The sequence below is a fragment of the Chionomys nivalis genome, chromosome 2, assembly GCF_950005125.1.
Source record: "Chionomys nivalis chromosome 2, mChiNiv1.1, whole genome shotgun sequence".
Classification (NCBI taxonomy): domain Eukaryota; kingdom Metazoa; phylum Chordata; class Mammalia; order Rodentia; family Cricetidae; genus Chionomys; species Chionomys nivalis.
In genome coordinates, this window is record NC_080087.1 from 18238835 (window position 1) to 18266038 (window position 27204).

Consider the following 27204-nt stretch of genomic DNA (forward strand, 5'->3'; position numbering starts at 1 on the left):
AGATGAATTTTGATGGGGTTTGATTTGAAAAGTCACTAAAAAAACGATAAGAAAAAAACAAACCGAGCACCAACCAATAACAACTTTACTAACATTAAGTTTCCGAGAGGTTGTAAAATTGTTGGCCATTTCCCAGGTATTTCTTCTGAAGCACAAATGACATCATGGTGGAAAGCTAGAAACTGAGCCACTTTGGTCTGTTTGGTGCCACATATTGTTTTGGTTGAACATCAGCTAGCTTTCTGTTTTTACTGGGAGTGATGTCATAACTGCTTTTAGGATACAGTGTCTGGCTCTGTCATCCGTGGAACTCACCACACAATCATGCTTGTAAATTTCCTTTTCTAAAGCTGTAAGCGTGTGTGCACTAGGTGGAGAATGTGCTCGTCAGCAAGCATCCCACAATGCTTCGATAGAAAATCTCAAACAGTAGCTAGCGTGGTGGCACACACCTGTGAGTCCCAGACCTTGGGGATTGCAGGAAGGGGGTAGGAGTTCAAGGCCAGGAAAAAAAAAATCTAAAACAGACTTTAGTTACACAGAAGAGAGAGAGAGAGAGAGAGAGAGAGAGAGAGAAAGAGAGAGAGAGAGAGAGAGAGAGAGAGTATTTGGTGCACCGCTAGGCAGCAACATGAGTAGCTTTGCAATGCACAGATTTACCCTAGAAGTACTAATATTTTTAAGAATGAGCTAATATCTGAGCTCTACTTAATTTTTACCCCTGGGAACTGATCTATAACTCACAGTCAAATAATAACTGAATTTTCAGGGGATCTGATCTGGCATATAAGGTGAGCTAAGCTCCCATTGAATAATTTGTATAAAGAATTAATATGGTAATCACTTATGCAAATTACGTAAAAAAATGTTCATTATAAATGTGGACAGGAAAGCAAAACAAGCCAAGGTCCAGGACTTTTCTCTCCCCCATCTTCTCCCTCCCGAAACACCAAGCAACAGCGAGCCCAGCTCTCTGTTAGGGCGATGTATATATATATGGTCAGCTAAGGGTCAGTTCCACCCCGCAGGCTCCACACTCCAGGACACAGAAGTCACAGCCTCTCAGGGGGGCAAGGATCCAGGTAGCAATAGTTTCAGAAACTTCTAGACGTACACGGAGAATTGCGATTCAGTTAAGAACAGTTGCATTCAGAGACATCTAGCATCTACTTATCAAGAAGCTTGGGGCACCCTCTGCCCCCATTATTACCTGCTCCACTAGCTGAGAGGTGCCCTGAGGTCCCAGGTGTGGAACTTAGCAGACAGTACGCTGGGTGAATATGTGCATTGTCATCACCATTGCCCTCGACACACAGTCGATTTGCTATGCAACTATTAACGACTCCATTGGCCAGGCGACAGCACTAGGTTTTTCTTAAGAATTCGCTTTACTATTCTCCTCTGGCATCATAGAAGACATCGCCCCCACCCCAAACAAGGCCCTTTGCATTCCTCTATTATTTTGCAAGCCTGTTTCTCCTGCTTGACAACCTTAAAAGCCTTCAGAGTCTGCCTTACCTCCATGATGCTTTTTAGGTCTTGCACGTAGGTCCTCTCGGTCTCCAGGATTTCCTGTACCACTCTATCCACATAGAGGAGCTTGGGGCTGGTGTCCGAGTCTGCAGTGGTTTGGGGTGCCCCATTCGTGTCCACTCTCCACTGGGTCCTGGGCTGCCTCTCGCTGACCCCATCCATGTTCGGTGGCCCGGAAGGTGTGTCCCTCTGCAGCTCGCTGCTGGAAAATGGCCGTGCTGGAATCAGCTCCAGCTTTATGGCCCCAGCTTCTTTATCCTGGCGAAATAAGCCCAAGTGGCTATTTGAAACCAAAGTCATTCTGCTGCCAATGGAGCCATGGCTGTCCCTGGAGGAGGCCGAGGATGAGGTGGAGCTGAAGCTGATGGGTCGGTCACTGTCAGAAAGCTCCATGGCCTTTGGTTCTGGGGACCGGGAAGCTTCAGTTGTGGTCCTTGGATCAGGAACTTGAGTTACAGCTGGCGGCCCTTTTGGTTGCAGCCGCCGATGCCCATCTGCTTCCGTCGCAGAAAGATAGAAAAGAGAGAAGAAAGGTCAGTGAGTACCCTCTGAACAGGAGGAAAGGAGGTCAAAACCCACCCCCAGGTGTGGAGCATCATTAACAAGAGGCGGCCAGTGAGGTCCGAAAGGCAGGCTGGGAAAAGGAGGGTGAGCGGTTCAGAGCATCCTCTGAGTCAGCTGGAAGGCAGCTGCAGGTTCTGCCCTAGGCCTTCTCTCCTTGATTCGGCAACTTAACACATCACAGAACGAGCCCGGATACCCTAAACTGTGTGAAACAGGACATCCATTGGGTGCTGTTTCTAAATGTGAGCACCTGCCCTGACTCATATAGGCAGATGGGTCCAGATTGCGGGTGTAAAGGCTCAGCGGTCAGGGCACAAAGAACAGGCAACTTTAATCAAAACAACGAACGGTACTAGCACGCCGAGAAGGGAGACTAATTCTTACAGAATCTTGAGAAACATTGCTTTAGATTTTAAGTCCTCCCTTATAATTTTACCGTTTCTAAGCAAGGGGCCTGGAGCATGGAGACTCAGTTTAAGTGACATGAAGTGACACTGGCTGGTGCACAGTTCACTCACACACAGCACTGAACACAGAGTGGTGTGGGCTCTCTCTCTCTCTGTCTAATACGGGGGCGTGAAAACCAGACTGAAATAAGAAGACCCACATTCTACCTCAAACTCATCTTTCACCTTAGCCTTTACCTAAAGCCCTTCTTAAAAACTGGCATGCCAGGCCTGCAGGATGGCTCAGCTGGTAAAGACACTTCACACAAAGCTTGACCACCTCGCCTCGCCTTGATCCCCAGGATCACAAGAGGGAGGGCGAGAGCTGACTCTTGCCCACTGTTCCACATCTGAGCTGGCCCAGAAGAGGCCTTCAAAGTGCTTATATGGCATCTCACTGTGTCGTTCTTTCTATAATGCCCATTTGCTCATTCTCTCTCTCTCTCTCTCTCTCTCTCTCTCTCTCTCTCTCTAATAAATAAATACATAAATTTATGTCACAGGAACCCTACCTGCCTAAGACAGACAAGCACAGCTTTTGTAGTATCGATTAAGTCACAACATCCAGGAGCTATTGGAACAACTCCAGCAGTCCATACGCCAAGTCATAAAACATCGGTTTTAAATTAGGGACTAAGCGACAAGAAAAATGAAGCCCAGCTGGGTTGTTGGCGTTTACGAGAGCACAAGGTGAGGCCATCTGCCAAGGGGAGAGGACAACAGATGTGGCGGAGGAAGGTTATCTTGGGTTCAAAAAGACCGTAGCTGAATTTAAACCTTCCAAAATTATTCTTATGAGACAAGCAAGATTCCAATTTTTTTCAGCTGTCAAGGCAGGATCAGTATCCCCTCGCCCCCATAATATTGAGATTGTACCTTATGATAAGGGATTTGATCAATGATGAAATTGGCTTTATCTTGACAGGTCGCCTTACTACCAAAATTCATGCCTAAAGGTTTTGCTTGAAATGAAAGGATTATTCTGGAAAAATTATAATATGACAGATGTATTAAGAATATTGGTCCACTGTATCCCTGAGACAAAGTTTCTCTGTGTAGCACTGGCTGTCCTGGAACTCACTCTGTAGACCACCAGGTCAGCCTTGAACTTAGAGATTCACCTGCTTCTGCCTCCTGAGTGCTGGGATTAAAGGTATGCACCACCACCTATGGTCACTTTTGATAGGGATGTAAACTTATTTGGATTTTATAATAAACATCAAACAGCTGGTTCCTAATTTTGGACTGGAAGTCCTTCAGAACCTCATCTTTTTCCTAAGCTATATGCACAGAAAGTATCAGTGCCAGTCTACGAAACAAACGTTAGAACTGTGAACGCAACACTAAGGCCCTCACTCTGTTGACAACCAGGGAGAGTAAGAAACACATAGGAAACGAAGACACTCAGGCCGCCACCACATGGTATGAATTTGCTACGGATTTTTTAGAGCCTTTGAAATATGCTTTCTGCTTGCTCTATAACAACTTTATAGCCCATAAAACATGGATTGGTTTGTAGTTAAAATACACTTGACCTAAAAGGCTTGATCCAGCTTGAGTGTGGCAAAGATCCAAGAAGTGGCCATGCATTCAGATCCGCCTGTTGTAGAATGCACTTGCCAGCGCTCAGAGCTGCTGGTAAGGAAACCTAGAATGTGATAGGCTTGGGAGATGGCTCTGCGTGTGAGGGGTTGAGATTGAACCACCGCGTCCACACAAAGCTTGACACAGTAGCGTATCTCTGTATCCCTGATGCCCCTCCAGTGAGACAGAAGGTATAGGCAGAAGAATCTCTGCAAGCTGTCAGTGGCTTCCATCATAACTGTGGCCCTGATTTTGGTCCCACTGTAGGGAATGGCCACTCTCTTGGGAAATGAGGGTCCTTTAAGATCCCAAAGGTCCAACGTTTTGATTTAGGATCAATCTAAGTTGGATGTATTCACTACCCAAGGCCAGGATACCTGGAAAGGCCTAGATCAAACAATCGACCCCCACAGAGGAAGACAGGCTGGTTTTCAGAGCAAGCCCCTGCTTCCTGACTAGGCAAATGTCAGTCTTCTCTCTGGTCTAGGAAATGGTCTTTAGCATCATTATCGGGCACTTGATACTAAATCAACAGGATGAGCAACTACAGAGAGACCCATTTCTTCCCCACCACCTCTTTTCTCTGTTTATTTTCACTCTAAGACTGGGAGATGAAGGAAGAAGAATTTGGTTTTAGAGTGTAAGCCATGCTGCTATAGATGGGTGCGCCTTTGGGGTATCTTCAAAGATGGGCAAAGATGGACTATGACAGCCAGGTCCACAGACAACTCCTTCTGGGTAGCTCTGAAAAGAAACGTGAGTGGATACTGGTCTCCTCTACCTGGCCACTGAAGCCCCTGAGACCAGCCTATTCTGGATCTGCCTGTTAAATATCATATAAAACAGAAACGTGCAGATATTTGGTGTCTGTATTTGTGTTCAGCCAAGCTTACTTGACCAAATACCTTCTGAAACTACCAAGGACAGAAATCAGACATTTCAAATCAGGCCATATAATGGCACATGATGCGAGGCTATCCTTGTTAATGAGTAACATTTTTTATGTTGACTCACGGCTTAGAAGGTAATTACAGTTTTCTCATATAAGACAACATGCCTCATAAAAACTGTCTAGTCTTGCTCTCACTGCCCTCAAAATAATTGGAGATTTCTACTGTCTGACCTCTTCTTTCTAGTGAAAATCTCCAATGATTAACATTTATCAAACTGTGCTGCTCAACATAGTAGTTACTAGCTATGTGGAACCAAGGAGCATTGGAGAAGTTCCAGAACTGAGGTGGGCAGCGTGTGTAGAATAAATGCTCAATTTAAATAATAATATGAGACAAAATTAACAAATATTTCACTAATAATTTCTTGTTGATTATTTTTAGAAATAGTATCTTAGGAATAGTGAGATAAATTGACTATCTTATTAAAATTTTACAGGTTTTGTTTTACCTTTTAAAATGCCACCACTAGCAAATTTTAAATCCTATGCACAGCTTGGGGGTATATTTTTATTAAAGAAAGTTTATATGAAGATCATTTAGATAAGTACATTTCAGTGTGTAAATTTAGGACTGGAGAGATGATGACTTGGTGGTTAAGAACATGTATTACTCTTGCAGAGGACCCGAGTTCAATTCCCAGCACCCACATTGGGTGGCTCACAACCACTGTATCCAGGGGATCTGATGCTCTCTTTTGGCCACAGAGGGCAACTGCACACATGCACATAACCCTCCACAGACACACATATACACAGACTGCGAAATTATGATTAAAAGGCTTAAATTTACCTATTTATCCGTAGTTTTTTTAAGTAGTAGTGAATGGGATGATGTGTGAGGCACGCACGTGACTATTTTCAGGAGGAAGGAGGGGGAACTCTTAGAAAAGCAGAGGGAGGGTGGAGTGGCTAGTTTTCCACAGCAAACTGAGCCAGAGAGAAAACTCTGCCAGGAACCTTTTCATTCTGCTTTGGGCGAGAGAGTAACATTTGTATGCCGCTCTGCTATCCTTCCTAGAGTGTCATTATCTTCCCAAGCCGCAAGTCGAGGACTTAACGTTAGACAGTTTTGGAGAACGCCTTGCCAAACAGTGGCTCGTGTGAGGACAAGTAGATCTTTTGACCATTACTACTGTGAAACCAGCCGGGTCTGCCCACGTGGGGGTCATAGCCACACTCATCTTTGGTGAACCTGGAGGTAGCTGGGGTAGAGGCACTTGCAAGGGCCTTGATGGCTTGCTGAGTCTGACAACTAGAGGTGCTGGTTAGCCATAGCATAGCGTCTGTGCACCATTCTCGATGGAGAGGCAGGACTTCCGTTTCACTCCCAACAAGTCTTTGTAGGGGAAGCAATCCCATCCCTTGGCTTCCCTTTATTTGTCCTTGAGACTGCCATTATGTTAGTTTCTCTTTTTGGCAATGTCACCACCAGAATCGAGAGCACTACTTGCTGCCTCTAACTTGTCTGGAGCCAACTTTAATATACAGCTTCCCTGATTTCATGTCACCTGGTGTGCACGCACAAGGTGGGGCCTTGAGGGTTCCCCAACCTACAGTTCCCAAGGAGACTGCTAAAAGGCAAAGCTGAGACCCTTCCCATCACAGCGGTAGAGGAGGACCAGCACACCAGTTTCTGCTCACTGCTGTGCTCAAAATCCAGTACTCCACCCAGTTCCTTGGAAGAACTACTGCCCAAAGATCTCCATGCCTTCCATATTATTATATTTTATTAAACACCAAGTTCCCGACACCCCAACTTCCCCATAATGATGACCTATTGGCATTGTGATCCAAATAACCCCCTTTCCCTTAAAAATAAATCTAACCTCTTGACAAATTTTGAAGCATACAACAGTATTATTGCCGAAAGGCCTATGATGTTCTTATCCATCTTGCATAACTGAGAAGCTGGATCTGTGAGCCGTACTATTTAGCATGTCTCTCTGCTCAGCCCCGGTAACCACCCTTCTACTCTTCTCTGCTGTGCGTTTGACTACTTTGGATTTCTTATGTGAATGATATCTTGTAGAGACCTGGAAATGCTTGCCAGCATGGAACGAGTCTTACTCCCTGGAGCTGCCATGCTGGGGGCAGCAAGCAGAAGACATGCTGAGCAGCCCGGGGATGCTCTCAAGCCCGGCTTCTGGTCCCAGCCTCTGGAGTGAGCAGCCATCAGCTCATGCATCTATGTCACACCAGATGATACAGTAATCTGACAGAAGCCAAGTCAGAACCACATGGCAGAGTGTCTCCCAAATGTAGCATGATTAATAAAAACCCAGAGATAGATATTGGGGTTCAAGCTGAGGTCAGAAAAGCAAAACAGCCAGCCATTGCCTCTTATCTCTACCTCAGTCTGAAATGGCGATTGGGCCTCTAGGAATCTCAAAATGAGACTGTATCTGAGAGCTATCTCCTCCCATCTTATATTCCTCTCTAGGGCTGGGATTAAAGGTATGTATCACTACCACCTGGTTTCTATGGTAACTAGTGTGGCTATTGGAATTAAAGGTGTGTGTCACCACTGTCTGGTCTGTAAGGTTAACCAGTGGGGCTGTTTTACTCTCTGATCTTCAGGCAAGCTTTATTTATTAAAATACAAATGCAATGCCACTACAAGTCCCAGCTCACAGGAACCCTGAGAGGTTATATATAATTATCTCTGCTTTTAGCCACTGAGGTTTGGGAGTGATCTGAGTTGCAGCAAGATTATCTAAGCAGACCCACTGTCCATAATTTAAATCTACATCAAAACTGTCTTTAATGCCTGCTGTCAAAATCCTTAAAGTTTATGGTTTCATCATATTTAGAAGGTTTTATAAAAAGAAAATAAGAACTAAAGCAACCTCAGAGAGGTTAGGTAATTATATTCAGCAGGGATTGGTAAACTATAGAGCAGAAAGAAGGTTAGAGATGAGAAAATAAAGAACACAGCCTAGCTACTTGTCTAGATCACTTGGTATCTGTACTCAACGGACTACACTGTATGTGCAGGTGTGGTGGTGTGTGCTGTATGTGTGCGTGCATGTACATATGCGTGTGTGCATGTGTGTGTGCATCTGTCCTCCACTACATATACAAACAGAGATCAGGAGGTAGAGCAGAAATTAAATCATGACATGATATTTTCTTCCAGTCTGAGCATGCGTGTGTTTGCTCTGGTTCAATGACACCTTAGTTGACCATGACTGTTGGTTTCATTCCCTGAGAGTGAGGTAGCTGGACCAGATGGCCTTCAACCCTGAAGTAACCAGCAGGTTACTAGCTCACATCCGCACTGCCCATTTCTAACTACAGTCAAGCACACGTGCCAGCCTCACGCTAACAATGTCCTGTACGGCACCGATGCCAGGATTTTGTCAGTAAAGTTTATCACTGACTTTGCCATAGGCAGACAAGCACATTTCCTGTTAGCATGAAACCACTGAACTCAAGCAGTAAGTGACCAACAGTTACACACATGAGCCTCATCTGGATGGAGCACGCTCTGTCTCCAAACATCTCCGCACAGTCGTGAAGGAGGCACAAAGCCAAGTAACATTTTCATAAAGAATAAGGAGGAAAAAGGAGAGAATTCCAAAGGGCTAGCAATAACACTCAGAGTAAACAAATCCCTCCCCAAAGCACATTAAACACCTTCTTCATGAAATGGGAGGAAGGGGAATTGAAATGCCTAACAATAGAGGTCAGAATAAATAAAATCTCTGAAAGGCACAATGTAAAACCATTCAAGGTCAGGCTCTCCTACGTCCATAAAGGTAGAGGAAACTGTATATTCAAAATACATCGCCAAGTAAAGGTGAACGGCTAATAAATGTGAGCAATGTGATCTCAGTTTTGAATTTCAGAGTCTAACTTATTGCTACAAAAAGGATATGTTGTAAAATATTAGCATGATGCATGGTTTTTTTTCCCAAGTAGAGACGGATCTTTTCACCTTCCCCTTTTTATTTTAAAAAATATCTCTCTTCTTGAACAACTGTGTAGCTTTCAAAATCTCTCCAAATTACTTAAGGACATTAAAACCTCAACCCCCATCTCTATCAAATATGTAAACATTTCAAATGAAAACGATTTGATTTTCATACACAATACGTGATAAATTAAAGTCTATACGCCCTTAAAAATGTCAATATCGCAAAGGTGAGATACTCAATAAGACGATAAAACGTTAGACTCCAGTAGACAGCAACATCGAATTAAAAGCCAAGCTTCCTCTCCATCTTAGTCATTTCTTAACAAAAGTACTTTCTACCCATAAAACACTCAAACATGAACTGCATTTCCCTAATCCATTTCAGCTGCTGTGAGTCTGAGCCGAAGTTGCATTGCTGCAACAGCTAAGCGTGAAGCCTGCAAGCATTCATTCTGTCCCCCAGCTCGGCCGCCAGAACCTTAATAAAAAAATAAATTAAAGTGCGGAGCATTCAAGGCACACTTGGAAATTCCTCCTCGGAGCCAAGAACACGAGTGCTCTAGTGTTCAAACTAACTTTAAGGAGAGACCAAATTTCTGCGAAACTCAAACAAGACAAAAACCAGTTACTATGGACGAGGGGGTGGGGTGGCGGTAATTGGGATGAATTCCATTGTCAGATAACTTCAGGGCATGGCGTTTGCGGCGGGACATGTGTGCTGCCCAGAGCCCAGTGTAAGTCCATGCACAGTGTTGTAAAGAAAACTCCGTGTGAGGGTTTCTCCCACTTCCGCTGCTGCTGCAGCTTCAGCTGCTCAGAGAGGGAAGGAGTAAGCGGGTCTTGGCATCAGTTTCCTGGGAACACTTCCACCCACACCTACCTGTCTTCCGCCGAGGTCGAACATGCCGTCTGCCTCCAGCTGGTGCAGTGGCCGCACTGGGCACTCAGGTAAAACAAGAAGCCTTTACTAGTCTCTGCCGCGTCTCCCATTGCAATATCGCATGAGTCAGCTTTTATCTCTCAAACCCAACACACAAAGGCTTTACAAAAAAAAAAAAAAAAAAAAAAAAAAAAAAAAAAACCTGATTTGCAACTTTCTGGCTGCCTTTCCCTCTTGTGCACAGACCACAGACTTCAGCATCACTGAGGGCCTTAAATGAAACATGACATCATTCAATTGAGAAACAGGACAATAGGCACCACTGTGGGTAAGGCGAAAATGCACACTTCATTGAGCGACTCCCTACCGCTTCCATTCTTTCATGCACATCAAATGCAACCCACAGTCTGAAAGCTCCTTGCCTTTTACCTTCTGGCTCAGGCCACGGTTCTCCACAAGCCCCACATTAAAATGAGCCAGCTCTTTGGAGGTCAGATGTTTTCAAGTTCACCTCCTGATTTATAAGCTTGTGTGCAAGTGAATCGCACAACTTTAGCAGAACTTTTAAAGGGGTAGTCCATGGCTGACACCCAGTTGAGGGCGACCTGGATAACCTTAGGCTGCTCATTAGACACTGCTCATTTCAGGGAGCAGAGTTATACAGGAACACATTTGTGTTGGACTTTAAACAAGGGCTAAAAAAAAATTGTCTGCAGGCAAATGTCTAAAATCATAATGTGTGGGCATTTCTTTGAAAAACAGTTAAACCCTGTGGTCTTATATTTATAAATGCTAAGCAATAAATACAGAATAATCTAATTCCTACATTTCAGTAAATTAGATTTCAAGTTATTTGGGATTTTAAATCTCCCTAAGGCTACTTGTCTTTAAAAAGGCCACATCTCACATATATACACACACATATACACATATGCACACAATAAAATGAAACAAAATGATATATTTATTTTGAGATAAAGTTTCAATAAAGGTTTATGTTTATGTAATTAAACCCAAGACTGGATTCTTCTGTTCTGTAGATGCCATAAATTCAATGATCTAAAAGGATCAGACACTTTTCAATGCACATTCCATGGAAAGCCTTCAACTGTGGTTATGAAAACCAACATCCACAGATCATCTTTAACACAGCAATTTCTATCACGCCTATGAGGTGATTTGGAGCTAACAGCATAATAAGACAATTTGTTTTAATGCCTATTTGCTTGGGATGAGCCTGAGCCTACGTAGGCCTCTTCCCTCGGCCCTTCAGATGGCAATGCAAGTGGGAGACAGGGTGTTGCCATGACTCTCTCACATCCCCCAGATTGATGGGGATCATTGGTCTAGGAGGCCTGGGATGAAGGTCCCCACCCCCTAGGCTGTGGAAACAGTCTTACCTTTCCTTCTGACCACCACAGTAGCCTCTCTGTCCTCATCAGCACCCCACACCAGTGCTCAGATGCACCCTCTTTTCCACTTTTTCTTCTTTGCCTCCATCTCCCAAGTTTCCATCTAATTCTTCACAGTCAACCCCATTCCATGCCGGGTACTACTGGTCAAACAGATACTTACTATGTTCATAGTAGGCACTGCAGTCTCAATATCTAATCATTTTCTCTCTTCTCTCCCCTCCCTGAATTTTCACAGCCGGAGGAAGTAGGCAACCTTCCCATACTGCAGATTTTAAACTCCTATACAGGCTCAAATATATCGAGGTGCTTACTGGCTCATATGTATTCTGCGTATATCCTCAGATATCGAATTAACTACTTTTATCATCTAATAAAATGTTTCTGCCCTTGGATCCTCCCCCTCCCCAAACATGCTGCTGTGTTTGTTTTGTTTTGTTTGAATATTTATGAGAGATGCTATAGTGTTACAAGGAAACACAACAGTCTAGCTGCTCTGTGTGTGGCCAGTAGGCAGTTTGCTACATTTACCCACGGGACAAATGATGACCCTGAAGGACAGATCTGAAGTGACAGTACAGGCCAGGTGACTCCTAAGAGACAGTCATGTCTAGGTTATAGACAATTCCTGTGTTCTGAAGATCACCAATGTGGACAAACACCTCTCACATCAGTTACAGGCAAGTAACTGAAGCCAGCTACATCATGCCTCCAAACAACAAGAGATTAAAGGATTGTGGATCTGAGTTCTTAAATTAGAAGCTTCTTCCATCAGACCAGGACACGCGCGCGCGCGCGCGCGCACACACACACACACACACACACACACACACACACACACTGTATCTTTGTATTTATACCAGTACCACAATTTTTGCAAAATGATTAACAAATGCATAGCACAGAGGGCAAAGGACGATTAACAGCAGGGAGGAAAAGAAAAATCACATTTTGGGAGCCAGAGGCTTTCATCCCCCCACCTCCTCTGTTTTCTTACAGCCCAGCTGGGCTCCACTGGAACTCTACAAAGGCTCTGCATTCCAGCCCTTCTCAGTTGACACACCACCTAACCAGACAGGTAACATCTTTTGGAAGGCTATCTTTCCACCTTCCGTGTGTACAGCAGGAAAAGGCCTCCGTGCAGACACACTGAAGGTACAAGGACTGTTGTCCTTGCCAGTTTTCCTGCCCAAGTCACTCACCAGTGTTGCCACCAGGTAAAGAGACAGTTCTTGCTCAGCGTATTCTCTCCAAACACAGCGAGCTTAGTCACATGTAAATACACATGTATCCTCTCTAGTGGATAAAGATACATCGTTGCAAAGCAGTCCATTTTAACTCTCTGCCAGCCCTGGTTATACAACCAGGAGAAGTGGACATTTCCCACGTTGTCATCTGGAATGGGGAACTGAAGCACAGGAGGCTCACACACCTGGACCTATCAATAGCAACCAAAATGCAAGCTAGCAAGAAAGAAAAACTTGTGGTCCGAAAGTCAGTAGGGTAAGAAAGACTCCACCAGTGAAAAACTAAAACCCTCCCTAGGGTCTGCTATAGTCTAGCACCCCACCACAGGCTGACTATGTCTTGCCTAAATCTTAGGATCAGTAGGGCTTCAGAATTCTTTGGATTTTGAAATATTTGTCTATACATGAATCTATTTATCTTTGGCATGGGACACAAGTTGATGCATGCACTCCTTTACGTAGCAAATACACCTGTGGACACAGATTGACCTTAATTCCAGACAACATTTGCCACACTTTGGTACATGAAATGAAGTTTTGTGATCTGGAATTTTCCATTTGTGACTTCACGTCAGTACTCCAAATGTTTTTCAGCTCTTGTGGTTTTCTGGTTTCACTACCAAATTTTCAGATTAGGGGTGCATAACTTGTGTTAGAAATTCACTCCTGGGCTAGGGAGATGGCTCTATCAGTAAAGTGTTTGCTTGGCAAGCGTGAGGACCGAGTTCAGTCCCCAGAACCCATAGACACACGCGCTATCTTAGTGATGACAGTGAGCTGGAAGGAGGAGGAGGCAGGTGGATTCCTGCACTTCACTGGCCAGCTACTCTAGCCTCTTGGTGAAGTTTCAGGCCAAACAAAAGGTGAGTGGTGCCCCGGAAACGACGACAACCAATGTGGTCCTCTGACATCCCTGCATATGACCTCATACAGGAACATACACATAGACACACACGTCAAAAAAATACATCAAGCCTTTTTGGTATACGTAAAAGTTGTAAGGGAGAATTGGGAAGGACCCCCTGGGAAGGACCATCAGGTCATGGCCCCTGGGCCAGGAATCAGCTTGCCCATTCTTCTAAGAACTATCATGGGGTATTAGGAAAGAGACCACAATGGTTTGGTCTAGTTGTGTTGGGATAATGAGAGGGGGAATGTGGGCAACACAGCAGTAGGAGCTTCAAGAAGGCCACATTGAGACACTTCGGCAACTCTGAAACCAGCCAACAGTACCAAGAAGCTGGACAATGGACGCCGCAGAGAAGGTAGGAAAGGAAGTGGCATGCGTTGGGGGACTCAAACAAGAGGTTTGGCCTCAAATCATACAGGATCAGACAAATTTAGAAAGTTGCATCATAGTTTCAGATATAAAAGTGTTGGAAATTTCAGGCGACGGTTAAAAGCGTCTGCCATGGTCTCTATAGAAAGCAGAGCCGCTGAATGTTGGGGAGGCCCTTTCGGTTGGTTTTATATTGCCATTATGTTCCATTTTCTTTTTCTTTTCTTTTCTTTCTTTCTTTTTTTTTTTTTTTTTGGATTTTTCGAGACAGGGTTTCTCTGTAGCTTTTGGTTCCTGTCCTGGAACTAGCTCTTGTAGTCCAGGCTGGCCTTGAACTCACAGAGATCCGCCTGCCTCTGCCTCCCGAGTGATGGGATTAAAGGCATGCACCATCACCGCCTGGCTTATGTTCCATTTTCTAAGACAACCAACAAGCCAACTTTTTCTGATACCCAGGCTTTCACAAAACAGTCCCAACTTATGTTTAGTCTATTAGAACTTTTTCTTTGGTACAGAGGCAAAGTAGACAGTGTTACATTTTCTGAGCGCATCACAGGAGAACAAAAAGGAAGTAAGAGAGAGAGAGACCAAAGTCAATGGCGTATCCCAGCCCACATCTGCTAAGGCTCCCTTTGAGGGACACACAGACTTTCTCCTGAGAGTCAAGGGTAATGAAAAGAATACCCTCTGCACTGCAGATACCAATGAAAAAGTCGACAAACGCGTTGCTTACATTCTAAGCCGAGAAAACAGCACCAGCTACAAACGAGCCTTATGGTAGTTACACAGGTGCTTGCCAGCATCCCTGGTCAAAGACGCTGACCTGGCAACTTTCTTTTCAAAGGGCTATCTGTAGAGCGAAATGATTTCAAGGGCATCCTCCTCTGTTTCCACCAATTTAGAAAGTATTTACTCTCTGCAGAAGACACAGTGGTTTATTTAAGGTAGAAGTTAAGCATTTGACTATCAGAGAAATATGAGTTATTTCTGTTTGCAACTGGAGGACAATTGCTACCAAGAGAAACTGAATCACACACACTAGTCACTCATGTCAATCAACGGCAAAGCCTAGTTTTTCCTCCAGGCCCACGCCCCACGCCGCACTACATGTAAGACCTGAATGATCATAAGAATCTGAGCCAACAGCTCAACAGCTGACAGTAGTGGCACACACCTTTAATTCTAGCACTCAGGAGGCAGAGGCAGGCGGATCTCTGAGTTCAAGACTATCCTGGTCTCCAGAACAAGTTCCAGGACAGCCAGGGCTACACAGTGAAACTGTCTTAAAAAACAAGCAAAAGAAAAAACAAAAATACAAAACAACAAAAACAAAGAAAAAAGAATCTAAGCAAAAAACAAACAAACAAACAAAAACCCCACAGCACTCACCCTCCCCCCTGCCCCCCCAAACAAACAAACAAACAAACAAAACCAAAAACACTAGTTTGCACAGCCAACTCTCCCAATTCATTTAGAATTCATATTCCTACCATGGTCAGTCATGCAGGGAATTGGGTGAGTCAACTCGTTTCCAGACTCAAATTTTGCCCTGTTGCAGGTTTTCCTCTGGCTGCTCATGTCTCTGTGCTCAGGACAAGCCTGAGCTCTCTGCAGCACCCTCCTTTGGTTAGAACATTGGCCTTTGTTCCCCAGAGCAGCAAAATCAAGCCTTAGCTATTACTGAACTGAGCAGCTTTTAGATAGCGAGCAAGCAAATATGTTACAAATAGCTTCTTGCTTTCAACCCTCTATCAGTCCCATCTTTAAGGACACCCAGGAGGACTCTGTGCAAAGCACAAAGGAAGAATTATCCCTGCAGAACGTAGCTGGCTTTGAGACACACACCTCCCCTCCCCAGGAGATAACACACATCAAGTCCATTCCTAGCCAGAGGCATGCCATATTATCTATACATTCGAGAACACTGCCACAATGTACTTGAACTTGAGGAGGGACTTGGGTGTGCAGCTGAAACCCCACAGTTCTACTTCTAGAACTCTATTAAAGGAGAATCCTTACAGCTTCAGAGGAACTATCATTTTCCAGCAGAATAAACAACCCCCTTTTACTAGCTCTCCCCTCTCCTTGCCAACACAGCACCCTGGGTGCACTAGGCTGAGAGAAAGACTTGTGGCCAGCTGTTTCCAACTGTTGCACAGTCCCAAATGCTGGTGGCCTCAGAGGCAATTATCAAAGCATCAGAGGTGAGGGTGTACGTTTGCAGGGAGACACGGACAAACAGCTTGGAACAAATTTAAATTGGCGCAGAAGTCCATTCAAACCCTCCTCTCATGTCGCCTCCAGGAATGGGGGTGTCACACCTTTGGGGTCGGGGGTGTCCTTCTAAATCTTGCTCCCAAACTAAAAACAACACAGCGGTGATGACCTCTATGATGCACAGCCTGTGCGTACATGAATTCATCTCAGAGGACACGGTATAATCTCTAGAACTAGAGAGGGATGTTGGCACGTATATTCACCTGATCGGGACCATCGGGACCATCCCCCTCAGGCAGACTGTGTACCAGGCCAGAAGCAACATCTCCTCGAGGAAAGCAGCGCTTACTCCCGAGGCAGTGGAGATGACTCCACTCTTCGTGGGATTTTGTTTTAAACTAAAGGCGACAACAGAGACCACCGTTCCGGGAACATGACTACAACAATCTGAATTGCCCACGTGTTGCCATGGCGAACTGATCTTTGACATCCAGAAGACAGAGAAATATACATAGCAACAGCCTGACAACTCTTCCTCTTGCCTTCACTTAGAGGCAGTCACTAAGCCCCAGGCTCCACACTGAAGGCTGATTCTGGACACCAGTTTCCCCTTCTTGGAGCTTTTGTCAAGCAGGATGGGACAAGCCTCAAATACATAATGACAAGTCTGGTGGGTGCCAGCCAGCTAGCTGACTGTGAGGGGCACTGCAGACAGAAACAAGTGTGACTACATACGTTTGCTCTGCTTTTCTGGCTTATCTCTCCCCTGTGTTCTCAAACTGCCCTTCAAGTGATATTGAAAGAGGGAGAGACGTACTCTGGACAGTAAACTCCAGCTCGGCTACGTTGCCTTCCCCCATTCTTCCCATTACGATCTTACAGAATAAACCGGCTCATCTTTCATCTTATATTTAATGACTTGGGATCCAAGCGAAGGGAGTCAAACTTGCTGAAAGTTTCTGGGAGCCCCGGTGCTTGCCTCATCCCCTTTCCCACAGGGGCACATGAAGTAACTTGTTTATAGTAGCAGAACAAAGGCAAAAGGAGAGAGAGAGCTCTGTTCCAAGACAGGTCGGCCTTAATTAGGTCTCAAAACAAGTGTAGCCAAATTTATTGTGGTTCATCCTGAATAAAACCCGTCAAATCCCTTTGCAAATATAAGAAAGAAGAGGAAAAAGAAGGGGGAGGGGGCCACATACATATTAGTCTTTGCTGAAGTGGGGTTAGAAGCCAGCTCTTTTGCTTCCCACTAGGCTCTTGTCTTCACATTTTTATAATGAATATGTTTATTGGCACACATATAATACAAGGGGAACAAAACAAACTCACATGATGGCAAACCTTATTTGCTGAACACACTTCCATCCCACTCCCAATTTTCTAGGACCCTATTTTGTCCCTAGGGGTAAAATACCTTGCTTTGTTCCTTTTGGGTATGCAAGGTAGGTTTGACTGTTTGGAAGTGCCAGTAGTAAGATACAAGGCGAGGGAAATGGGGGCGTTCATTTCATTCAGTTACGTATCTAGAGTCTGGCGTTCAACCTTGACCACTTCTGAGAGCTTCCTCCATGATCTCGGTCCTCATGGGGGCTCTCTTCACTTGATGTTGCTCCTTGGTTCCTCTAGTGCCCCGCTGATTTGTCTCCATCGGAGGCAAAGGTCCCAGCTGTGGCTGTCTTGTCTTTCCTGCTGCAGCATCTCTGGCCAGTTTCCCTTAGCCATAGCCACCTCTCTAAGGAGAAAGACTTCATTAAACCCCTCCTGTGAAAGGGTGGGTGAGTCCAGTGTCTTGTAGCTCCTGGGATGACACACACTGATTCAGGAATCCTTGGTTTGAAAGGTTGATTGCAGTCTGCGTTCATGGGCTTATTCAGAATACCTTTTGGTTTTTACTCCGAGGTCTAACCCAAATGGCAGTGTTTCAAACTAATGGCTTGCACGAGTCTAGTTAATGAAGTAAAATGTTTAACGTCATGAATATATTTCATGTTTGCTACCTCATCATGTAGCAGTGACTCACCCAGTACTTCGTGAGATGCTACTATGGGCTAGGTACCTCAGGTACTAGGGGCATAGGGGAGAACGAAGCAGTAAGAATTTTGCCATCCTGGAGCTTATTTTCCAGCAGAATACAGACAGACAAAAAGATAGATAGACTATAAATCTTTGACAATGTCCTATCAATATGGGAAAAGTCCTTTTAGGGTATTCTAATACAACTTCCCATCTGGGGTTTGGATGGCCACTTACCTCTCACCATGAGTGTCCAGTCTACTGCTTGGATCCTGCTATATTACTAGGTCTTCTATCCCTGCTCAGGTTACCTGCCAACTTGGACACAGTTCTAAGTTTGTGGTCTTCTTCTTCTTCTTGTTCTTGTTCTTGTTCTTCTTGTTCTTGTTCTTGTTCTTCTTCTTCTTGTTCTTGTTCTTCTTCTTCTTCTTCTTCTTCTTCTTCTTCTTCTTGTTCTTCTTCTTGTTCTTCTTCTTGTTCTTCTTCTTGTTCTTCTTCTTGTTCTTCTTCTTCTTGTTCTTCTTCTTCTTGTTCTTCTTCTTGTTCTTCTTCTTGTTCTTCTTCTTGTTCTTCTTGTTCTTCTTGTTCTTGTTCTTCTTCTTGTTCTTGTTCTTCTTCTTGTTCTTGTTCTTCTTGTTCTTGTTCTTCTTCTTGTTCTTCTTGTTCTTCTTGTTCTTGTTCTTCTTCTTGTTCTTCTTCTTCTTCTTCTTGTTCTTCTTGTTCTTGTTCTTCTTGTTCTTGTTCTTCTTCTTGTTCTTCTTCTTGTTCTTCTTCTTGTTCTTCTTCTTGTTCTTCTTCTTGTTCTTCTTCTTGTTCTTCTTCTTGTTCTTCTTCTTGTTCTTCTTCTTCTTCTTCTTCTTCTTCTTCTTCTTCTTCTTCTTCTTCTTCTTCTTCTTCTTCTCCTCCTCCTCCTCCTCCTCCTCCTCCTCCTCCTCTTCCCACTCCTCTTCCTTTTATATTCGTAGATTGTGTGAGTGTTGGGGGGGCACCTGTGCTATGGAGTCTTTGTGGAGATCAGATAAAAACTTGCAGGAATTAATTCTTTCTTTCTACCTTGTTGGTCCCAGGGATTGAACTCATCTTGTAAGGCTGGGCAGCAAGCATATTTACCTGGGAAGGCATCTCACAGGCCCTTTGGTGTGTTTGTGTGCATATGTGGGTATGCATGCACACACGTTCACATGTGTGTGTGAGAGCATGTTGAAGTCAGAGGTCAGTTTTGAGTCTTCCTCTATTGATATCCACTTTTTGGTCTCTCACTCAATCCAGAACTCATTGACTCAGCAGATCAGCTGGCAAGTGAACTCTATGGATGTTCCTGTCTCCCCCTTCTCAGGGCTAGGATTAGAACTGCTTAGGTTGGGATTAAAGGTGTGCACCTATATGCTGGCTATTAACCTTGGCCCTAGAGATGCTAACTCAGATCTTCATGCTTGCATAGCAAGCACTCTATTGACTAAGTCATTTTCCCAGTCTTCAGTTGTAGTCTTTAAAGTATACTCACTGTGGGCTGAAGCCAACCACGACAGGAAAAACTAAAAGCAGGCCTGTTTCTCCTCATGCAATTTTTTTGTTACTGGAGATTTACTCTCAGACTTCTATGCATACCTACTTCTTAATACACATATTTACTAGAAACTACTCTGGAGGCAGGGTTTCACAGTAAGGACAAGGAGGAGACTTGCACCCTTTGACTCTGGGGATCCTGAGATATTCCCTCTAAATTCTCCATTGGCCACCTTCCCCTTGTGTCTCAAGCCTTCCCATCGCTTCCAATATAGGTCTTTTTTTAGAATCATCACCGTCCTTGGGTCGGATTACTACGATACCATTTCTATAACGGACATCTAGATAATAAATATTCTGCCTTCTGCGAACCTAGAGTTCGGCCAGGGAGCCAGACTCAGACCATCATCTGAGCAGGTGACCTATGAGCAGTGCCCTTGGTGAGGGAGGCACAGGTGCCATGCACAGAAGAAGGGGTGGGGCTTGTGGAAAGCAACCTGGGGAGACTTTCCTGACAAAGGGATGTGAGAACTAACACCTGAAACCGGAGAAGAATCAAGTAGGAGACCTAGGTGGGGATAAAAAAAAAAAAGACCCATCTGTCCTGGATGCTTTATTCCCTGCTCACGCACGGTGATTACCCAACCTAGGCTTTTCTATTGTGTGTAAACACCACACGGTTACACCGCACAATTAGCGACAATGCTTGTTCCGACAGTTCCCCACCTAGAAGCTGTCCTTCCCTCCTCCGGAGTGATCCTCTCCTCTCATCTGTGTGTACGTCTTTTCTCCTATTCTAACCCTCAGCAGAGCTGCATGGACGGTAACCATGACTCAGTTATTGTCTGGCCAATGGGATGGGGTCTTTTCATAATAAAAACCACAATGGAAATTTCCTTACCCAGCACTTTGATTAGGCACAATCAGAGGAAAATGAACAGTGACCTAAAAGGAGTCGCAAAAGAGTGGGCTGATGGAGGGGAGGTGATGTGGCTATTCAATAGCTCAGTAGGGGACCTGAGGCCGGAGACAACTGCCCAGTTGTCAGTATGGCTTTGAACAGAATGTTGACTTAGGGGTCTATAAGAATTAGTCATGGCAAAAGGGGGAGCCTCAGTGGATCAAGCCACTCCAAGCAGTGACTGCTGGTTATCACCCTGCTGATATAGTAAAACAAAACATCCCCAAAGCTGAACTTACTTTGTACAATCAAATTCATTACTTATTGTTCATGAAAGGAGATGTGGGAAGGAGCCGAGACTTGGGGTTGAGAAGTGTGAGATCTCAGCTCTCCTGGACACGCCTGTCACTGTGGCTGAGCGGCTAGCTAACATCTCTTTGATCCTGAGTCCACCTCAACTACTAAGATGAGAGACCTGAACTTTCCAGCATTTAAAAACATTTTCCCAAAGGTTGTGAATCAAAGATTCCATGATTCTGGGTGATGTATTGGATCCCTGACTTAAGTGTTAGCTCCACAGACCATTTTCCTTCGTCTATAAGACAACTTTAACCTCCTAAAAGTTATCCCACCAATACAGACAACCATGAACTGATTCCTGAAGCAGGAATGTGTGATCTTTGTATAGAGAGACTGAATTAAATTCCCCATTAAAAAGGGGGGAATTGACCCAAAGAAAAACATATAGACATCCTCCTGGATATTAACCTTCATCAGGCGATGAAAGGAGACAGAGACAGAGTCCCACATTGGAGCACCAGACTACAACCCCAAGGTCCAAACCAGGAGCAGAAGGAGAGAGAGCACGAGCAAGGAACTCAGGGCCATGAGGGGTGCACCCACACACTGAGACAATGGGGATGTTCTTTCGGGAACTCACCAAGGCCAGCTGGACTGGGTCTGAATAAGCATGGGATAATACCGGACTCACTGAACATAGCGGACAATGAGGACTGCTGAGAAGTCAAGAACAATGGCACTGAGTTTTGATCCTACTGCACATACTGGCTTTGTGGGAGCCTAGGCTGTTTGGATGTTCACCTTAATAGACTTGGAAGGAGGTGGGAGGTCCTTGGACTCCCCACAGGGCAGGGAACCCTGACTGCTCTTAGGGCTGATGAGAGAGGGGGAGTTGATTGGGGGACGGGGAGGAATATGGGAGGCGGTGGCGAGGAAGAGACAGAAATCTTTAATAAATAAATAAATTAATAAAAAAGTTATTAATTTTAACTATCCTTACCTGAAAAAAAGGGGGGGGGGATCGGACAGCCTAATTGAACTATTAGCAAGGACAAAACTCCCTCTAAAGCAGCAGTTCTCATCCTATGGGTTATGACCACTTTGAGGGTCGAATGACCCTTTCATGGGGGTCGCCTAAGACCAACAAAAAACACAGATATTTGCGTCACAATTCATAACAGTAGCAAAATGAGAGCTATAAAGTAGCAATGAAACTAATATTCTGGTTGGGGGTCACCGCAGCACGCGGAACTGTATTAAGAGTGGCAGCGTTAGGAAGATTGAGAGCCACTGCACCAAGGCTGTGGCATCATCTGAGAGGCGACATCTCTGGGACTCGGGTCAAGCTTTGCTGCTCCCTCCCATCATCCTGCTTTCTGCAAAATGGCGCTCTGAAAACCACACGATAGAGGAGATTAGAAAAAGAGCTTCTTTTAGTGCAGGGGCACTGTCCCAGTGTGTGGCTCCATCCCATCCAAGCACCTGCTGTGTAGAGCCTTGGGATGGCAGAATGCAGACACTGAACTAATCAGAGACTGGAAAGATGGCTCAGGGGTGCAGAGCAGTTGATGCTCTTCTAGAAGACGTGAGTTGGCTCCCAGAACTGACACTGGACACCTCACAACCACCTGCAACTCCAGATTCAAGAAATCCAACGCTCTCTTCTGGACTTCATTGGCACCCACATACATGTGGCATGCATCCCCTCCTCACAAATAAATCCTTAAAAAAGAAATTGAACCAACTATACAACTGCAAAATTTATGCTCCTAAGCATTAGGGAGCTGAGAAGGAGACCAGCCTGAGCTACCATAACTGTTTCAAAAATTAAACAAAACAAGCTGAGCGGTGGTGGCGCATGCCTTTAATCCCAGTATTCAGGAGGCAGAGGCAGGAGGATCTCTGTGAGTTGGAAGTCAGCCTCATCTACAGAGCAAGTTCCAGGATAGTTAGAGAAACACAAACAAAACAAAACATGAGAACACAAATGCAAGCAGCAGAGGAAATCCTGAGTGAAGGTGTGCTGTTGACATGGGCACTGCCATATCAAGGACTCCAGTGTCTTAGACTCTTAGGAAAATGACAAAGCTGTCCCTACTGTTGCTAGTGGGTACAGAATATGTCCATTGTAGATTTTCCCCCACCCCGGATGTGTACAGCTTTAAGACCGTTCCCTACAGAGACTGCTCCTATGGTAAAATGAGCTCAGCCAGCCTCCTTGTTCCGTGTATATAATGACTCTGCCTCCTTGTTTGTCTGGATGCAATAACCACACTTCCTTGTTCAGCTGTATGAAGCAACCTCACCTCCCTGCTCAACTGCACATAATAAACATGCTGAATGTCCAGGGGGAATGTAGCTTCTCCATCAGAGGGCCCAGGCCACCAGCCCCAGCTTTTCTTTCTTTTTTTTTTATTTTTCGAGACAGGGTTTCTCCGTAGCTTTTGGTTCCTGTCCTGGAACTAGCTCTTGTAGACCAGGCTGGCCTCGAACTCACAGAGATCCTCCTGCCTCTGCCTCCCGAGTGTTGGGATTAAAGGCGTGTGCCACCACCGCCCAGCTCAGCCCCAGCTTTTCTATACGTCCTGTGTTTGGTTTTTCTTCCCCGCCTTTCCTCCCAGTCAGGTATGTCCCTGGAGCTGTGCTAGACACAGCCCACAAACCAAAACGGATGCTGTTAAAGGGTAAAAGGTGTGGTTGACTCAATGTCCTCCAAGGAGTTCATACCCTTCAAGTACCACCAGGCAAGATGGCTAACACAAAGGCGCTCTAACAAGGTGACCCCCATGGGCCTGGTGAGCGAGACGGGAAGACTCTCTGTAGCTGTTCCCACTCGAGTTTACTTTCTCGGTTGGTTGTCTGACAGATTTATGAGGGGCCTGACGGATGTGTCCCCTGGAAAGAGAATTCTGACAATATCTAAAAGTGTCATCAAGTTTTTTTTTAGGCGCATATAAGAGATTCTGTGTGGGAGGCTGGGGTGACGCTGCCAAGGAACTTGTGTGATAACAGTGAGGGCGCTGGGAGCCTGGGAGGATCAGGGAGAGGGAGGCAGCATGGCAGACAGAATGAGTACAGGCCTTGAGGGTCAGGGGAATCACTCATTTCTGGTGTACACAGTGTGCTAAACTGGACTCCCAGGCAATGTGGAAGTCTGTGAGTAGTCCACAGAGAAAGAAGAGACTGGTAGCTAAACAGGGAAAAACCAAAGGAAACACAGAAACACTGTGACAGTAATAACTGCAATCAACTTAGCCATCACATCTGCTTGTCTAGTGGAAGAACACAGGGACCTGTTCCCATAAAAAGAAGACTGTACGGGCCTGTTCAGAGTTTTAGTGGCCACCAGGACAGCTCCTCCAGAGAGACTGGGAGTCTGCAGTATCTTGGAGCAGAGGCCTCAGAAGGTGCAGCTGGGTGTAGAGGGAAGAAATCAAGATTCTGTCCCTGTACAATGGCAGTGACAGCTGAGCTGATAAAGTTTGGCCTTCATCTGTTCCCATAGGCCCAGGAGGGGTCAAGGATCCCCTTTTTCCCCCATGAGAAGTTGTGACTTCAAGCTGGGCAAAGTATCAGCTGAAAACCTGCATATCTTGTCCCCATTCTTTTTTTTATAATTTTCCTAGCCCGTGACCTGTGACCCCGCACTGCACATGTGGGCACATCTGGGCATTGCACTGTAGGCTAGCTTAGTGGCTTCAGAAATCCCCAACGGCGTGACCCAGGAAGGCCCAGTTAATCTCCCTTCACTGCGTAAGCCACGTGGAAATGAAATGTTAAAAACAAGGAAAGCCTGACTTGTGACTTCAGACAAAATGTCAACAGAGAACCATAATTATTCTCCCTTCCTGTTATGGAAAGATTTGGTGAGAGAGGTGAGAGAGGTGAGAGAGAGACTCTTTACAGTGGGAGGAATATTAACTGTAATAACGGGCGGTATTATTGCCTCCTTTCCCATTACTCTATTATACACGACTCTCTTATCCTACAGATGCTTGAAAAACCAAAATTTCATCAAAATTTAGTGGGCTCAGGGTTTCCACGAAGGGATTTAGATATAAGAAGCAGTTTAGCTAGTGAGCTGGCTAAGCCCAGATAACTAGTGTTATCATTTTTGACATTAAATGATTGTCAAAGAACAAACATGAGTAAAGAAAAGGGGGGGGGGAACCCCTCAGAACAGCAAGACAAAAGCATAGTCTCCACAAAGGGGACACTGAGTTGGTCGGTAACCTCTGGGGGACAGGGAGGTGAACTGGTCTGGCCCTTTATGCGCCCTTACAGAAGGACCTAAGGGGGTTTTTGTCTCGTTTGCTCTTCTGAAAACTAAGCCAAGACCCACTCGCTGTAAATGCCAGAATTTGCATGCCATATTCTATGCTCACAAGACTCTTGTTGTCCCTTTTTGAAAAACAACAGGACAGACGATCAGACTTAGAACTAGAGATTTGCATCCCACCAAACAAGCAGGGTTGAACAGCTGGGCTTCTGGGCGAGGAGAAAGGAGGAAAGGAGGCCCCCTGACCTGGAGGAGCATTTGCGAGTCTGGACTCTAGTCATTTCAGAGGGTGGCTAGAGGCATTAGTACGTCATCAGTGTTTTTCCTAGAAAGCAGAGAAGCCCCATCCTGTCCCCCACACCAGTGTTTCTTCCTTTCTGAACCCTGAAAGTAAAAATTCAAATACACAGAGGCCTCAGAGGATTCTCAGTCATAGGACCCTCTCTGATATGTGATATCTTCCCTCAGGAGCACAGAGGGACAGAAGGGAGGGGGAAATAGGGTAGACAAACAAAACCGACCACTTTTCCCTAAAGCTGGTGTGACAGACCCCAGAGCTTCTCCAGACTGCCACGGATTGTACAGGTCTGACTTCAGACTGTTTACCGCTCATGCATTTTCTCTTCCTGACCCCAAGGTTTACTAAGAGCTCACAGGGCTCCCACACACCTCCTCCAGGGAACCTGGACACCTCATCACCCAGTAAGGGAGGAAAGAGGGGAAGGATGGGTAGCACCACTCAGTGCACATGAGCACAGGCTGTTGCCTGGCCTTCGGCGCATGCTCGCTCTTTCGCTCTTCAGGTGCCTCGGGGAACCCCATAGCCAAGAAAAAGTTAGAGGCTGGTGAGTTCTTTATGTTTTCCACATGGATAAATATCACTGTGACTTTGTTTCATAAAAATGAGCTAAACCATTTATAATATGTTAAAATGAGTGTTTAAAATAGACTTTGCATTCCATTCTATCGTAGACATTTAGATTTTAATCTATTTAGACATTTTATTACATCAGTTATTGCAATGGTGCTGCAGACCAAATGATTGATGAATACAACTGCCAATGGCAGACACACACACACACACACAGACACACACAGACACACACACACACACTCTCCCATCTGCCTTTCTTCCAGGTATGACCTAACCCTCAGTGGACTGAATTGTTGCTGTCAAAGCCTTTACACCCAAGGAAGTAATTCAAGTTAAATGAGGTCACTAGGGCGGGGCCCTAAGCCAACAGGACAGCTGTTCCTATGAGAAAAGTTGGCTGGTTCAGTGGGTAAAACAAGCAGAAGAACCCGATTTGGGTCCATAAAACCTTGTCAGAAAGGCTGGGAGTGATTACCTAAGCTGTCATTCCCAGCGCTGAGGAGATAGAGACAGGCAGATCCCCGGGGCTTGGTAATCTGCCAGTCTAACCTACTTGGTAAATCTAGGCCAGTGAGAGATCTCATCTCAATTAGGGGGAAGACATCAGATCCCCCAGAAATGGAGTGAGAGCCATCTGTGGGTGCTGGGAATCAAACCTGGGTCCTCAGCAAGAGCAACAGGTGGGGTTAACTGCTGAGCCGATTCTCCAGCCCCCTATTACGTAATAAACCATGTCACACAATCATGGGAAACAAAGCCGCACGAGGTGTGACTTTCATCTCCAATGCTTCAGACTGTTGTGGGGAAAGGTGCCCACCTGCCCAGCCGACGCAAGAATGCACTGCAGCGTCAGGCGGGGGCGCTCTGTGTGCTGTACGCTAAACCCTCACCACCTTCTTTAGGCCCTGGCACTATCGTTTCCAACAAACAAGAGTTCAGCACACAGAAACTTTATGTGATTACTATATTCTGACTATGGTTCTTCCTTTCCCAGTTCCACCCAGATCCTCCCCACCTCCCACTCATCCAAATCCACATTCTTCCTTGCTCCCTCTCATTAGAAAACAAGCGAGCATCTACAGAAGTGGAAGATTAAAAAACAAACAAACAATCCGAATAGGATACGACAAACAGAAAATCAAAGAGCCAAAGAAAAACATGAAACATATAGTGCAGAGATTGGCGAACACAGAAACCCCATAAAAGCACAAAATCAGAAACCACAGTGTACAAGCAAAAGACCTGTAGGGCAAGAAGAAAAAGAATTTGCATGAAGGCAGTCAGATTTCAGTCTGTCTTCT

The 27204-nt window shown here is 45.2% G+C and overlaps 1 protein-coding gene across 4 annotated transcripts in view; it reads right to left on the bottom strand.

Annotated features, from left to right (window-relative positions):
• The window catches only part of Plekhg1 (pleckstrin homology and RhoGEF domain containing G1), a 217668-nt gene that overhangs the window by 83298 nt on the left and 107166 nt on the right, over positions 1–27204 (bottom strand). For 3 of the 4 annotated variants that reach the window (XM_057762173.1, XM_057762172.1, XM_057762175.1), the window contains one exon: positions 1519–2027. In XM_057762173.1, the coding sequence (XP_057618156.1) occupies positions 1519–1926 (408 nt within the window). In that variant the 5' untranslated portion in view covers positions 1927–2027. Of the gene's footprint in view, positions 1–1518; positions 2031–27204 lie in introns of all 4 variants that reach the window. The other variant, XM_057762174.1, reaches the window with a different exon arrangement.